This window comes from Pristiophorus japonicus, chromosome 15 (genome assembly GCF_044704955.1).
Source record: "Pristiophorus japonicus isolate sPriJap1 chromosome 15, sPriJap1.hap1, whole genome shotgun sequence".
Classification (NCBI taxonomy): domain Eukaryota; kingdom Metazoa; phylum Chordata; class Chondrichthyes; family Pristiophoridae; genus Pristiophorus; species Pristiophorus japonicus.
The window spans coordinates 178,732,731-178,734,479 of record NC_091991.1 but is presented as its reverse complement, the minus strand read 5'-3'; the positions used below and the strand labels follow the sequence as shown (position 1 = coordinate 178,734,479).

General features: G+C 56.3%; 1 protein-coding gene across 1 annotated transcript in view; it reads left to right on the top strand.

Moving 5' to 3' along the window:
* Nucleotides 1–1,314: 1,314 nt before the first annotated feature.
* The window catches only part of pgp (phosphoglycolate phosphatase), a 4,662-nt gene continuing 4,227 nt past the window's right edge, over nt 1,315–1,749 (top strand). Inside the window, exon 1 of the mRNA XM_070856651.1 lies at nt 1,315–1,746. Within this exon, the coding sequence (XP_070712752.1) occupies nt 1,386–1,746 (361 nt within the window). The 5' untranslated portion in view covers nt 1,315–1,385. The remainder of the gene's footprint in view (nt 1,747–1,749) is intronic.

Sequence of the window (1,749 nt, the reverse complement as noted above, 5' to 3'; positions counted from 1 at the left end):
GAAGATGATACCATAAGTGATATGGTATCACGGGGGGGGAATGTAGAATTTACCAATATCTCGCAAAGATTCCAGGTACATTTCCCCTGCAGAGGAGAAGAATCCCTTTCTGGGCTTTTAAAATGAGTTTAAAGGGGCAGACGAAGCCTGCGGGGGATAAAAGGGGATGCATTCATGGAGACCCCCCCCCCCCCCAGTGTTTGGACTCAGAGGAAAGGGAATTCAAAATGGACCTAAATTACAGAAGCTTGAGATCCCCTAAACATCTATGGGAAAGAGCATATCAATTTTAAGATTCTACAACATTTTGGCTGCGAAAAAGAGTTACCAAATACAGGAGGTGGAGCCAACCTCTGAAGCAAATTCATGTATTAAGGACCCCAGGCTATTCACCCCCCTAAGAGATAATCGAATTACCCAATCAAGCACAATGGAAATCATGGTCAGGAAACTGGACAATCCTAAAACAATGCACACCCTAATCGAGTTACTGCTGACAAAGGAGACATTTGAAAATCAATGGACAGAACAGTTTAAACAGAGCCCAAGAGATTTGATGGGAGATAACGGCGCCTTTTTTTGGGGGATATATCCGTATTCTTTTCCCCACAGGCTGTAATTTGACACTTTATTCAATGTGTTGTAACCCTCAGTGTGTATTGGTCTGTGTGTGTTATTAAAGGTGTGCCTTTTACTTCTTTTTAAACGCAATAAAGCCATACCTGCTTCCGACCTTGAAACCGATTGTCTGTCCAAGTCTGTCACAGTCCCTTCATAATTCCAGTGTCTGGAACCAAGGGTGTGGGAGCGATTCGGAACCGCTCCGATAAGGTCAGAAGGGAAAGCTGACCCCCCCCCTGCAAACCACCCCTTACAGGAGAGGGGAGTGGGATTAGTTGGATAGCTGTTTCAAAGAGCCCACACAGACACGATGGGCCGAATGGCTTCCTTCGGTGCTAAGAGTCTGTGACCTGATAGAGGCCTAAAATTAGGAGTTTGATAGGGAGGATGTGGAGAAACTGGGAGTTTGAGGGGGTTGAGGGATTTTGGGGGGGAGGGGTTGTGAGGGGGTTGTCAGGCAAGCACTGATGGGTTAGTCAGAAGGGGCGGGGAATGCAGATTTGGGCGAGATTATGACGAAGGGGGCGGGGCGGGGCGGTTTGGTCCTCAGAGGGCGGGTCAATGCCGGGTGTGGGCGGGCCTTGACCTCAGGGGGCGGGGAATGCAAGGCGTGGGCGTGGCCATTGGCGAGGCTGTGTCGGAGGGGGCGTGGCGTGCCCTCACGGGGCGGGGCGTGGCGTGGCGTGGCGTGCCCTCACGGGGCGGGGCCGGCCGGCTGGCTGTACTCGCCGGGCCGCGCTGGGCCGCTGCCTCCTCCGCCCGCCATGGCCACCTGCCTGCCGCTGTCCGGGGCTCTGGGCTCGGAGCTGCTGGCGTCGCTCGACGCCCTGGTCTTTGACTGTGACGGGGTGCTGTGGAAGGGCGACAGCCCGATCCCCGGGGCCGCGCAGCTGGTGAACCGGCTGCAGGAGCGCGGCAAGCGGGTCTTCTTCCTGACCAACAACAGCACCAAGAGCCGGCGGATGTACGGCGACAAGCTGCGGGGCCTGGGCTTCGCGGCGGGGCCGGAGCAGGTGTTCGGCACCGCGCCCTGCGCCGCGCTCTACCTGCGGCAGGAGGCCCGGCTCTGCGGCTCTGTCTACCTGATCGGCAGCGCGGCCCTCCGCGGCGAGCTGCAGGCCCAGGGCA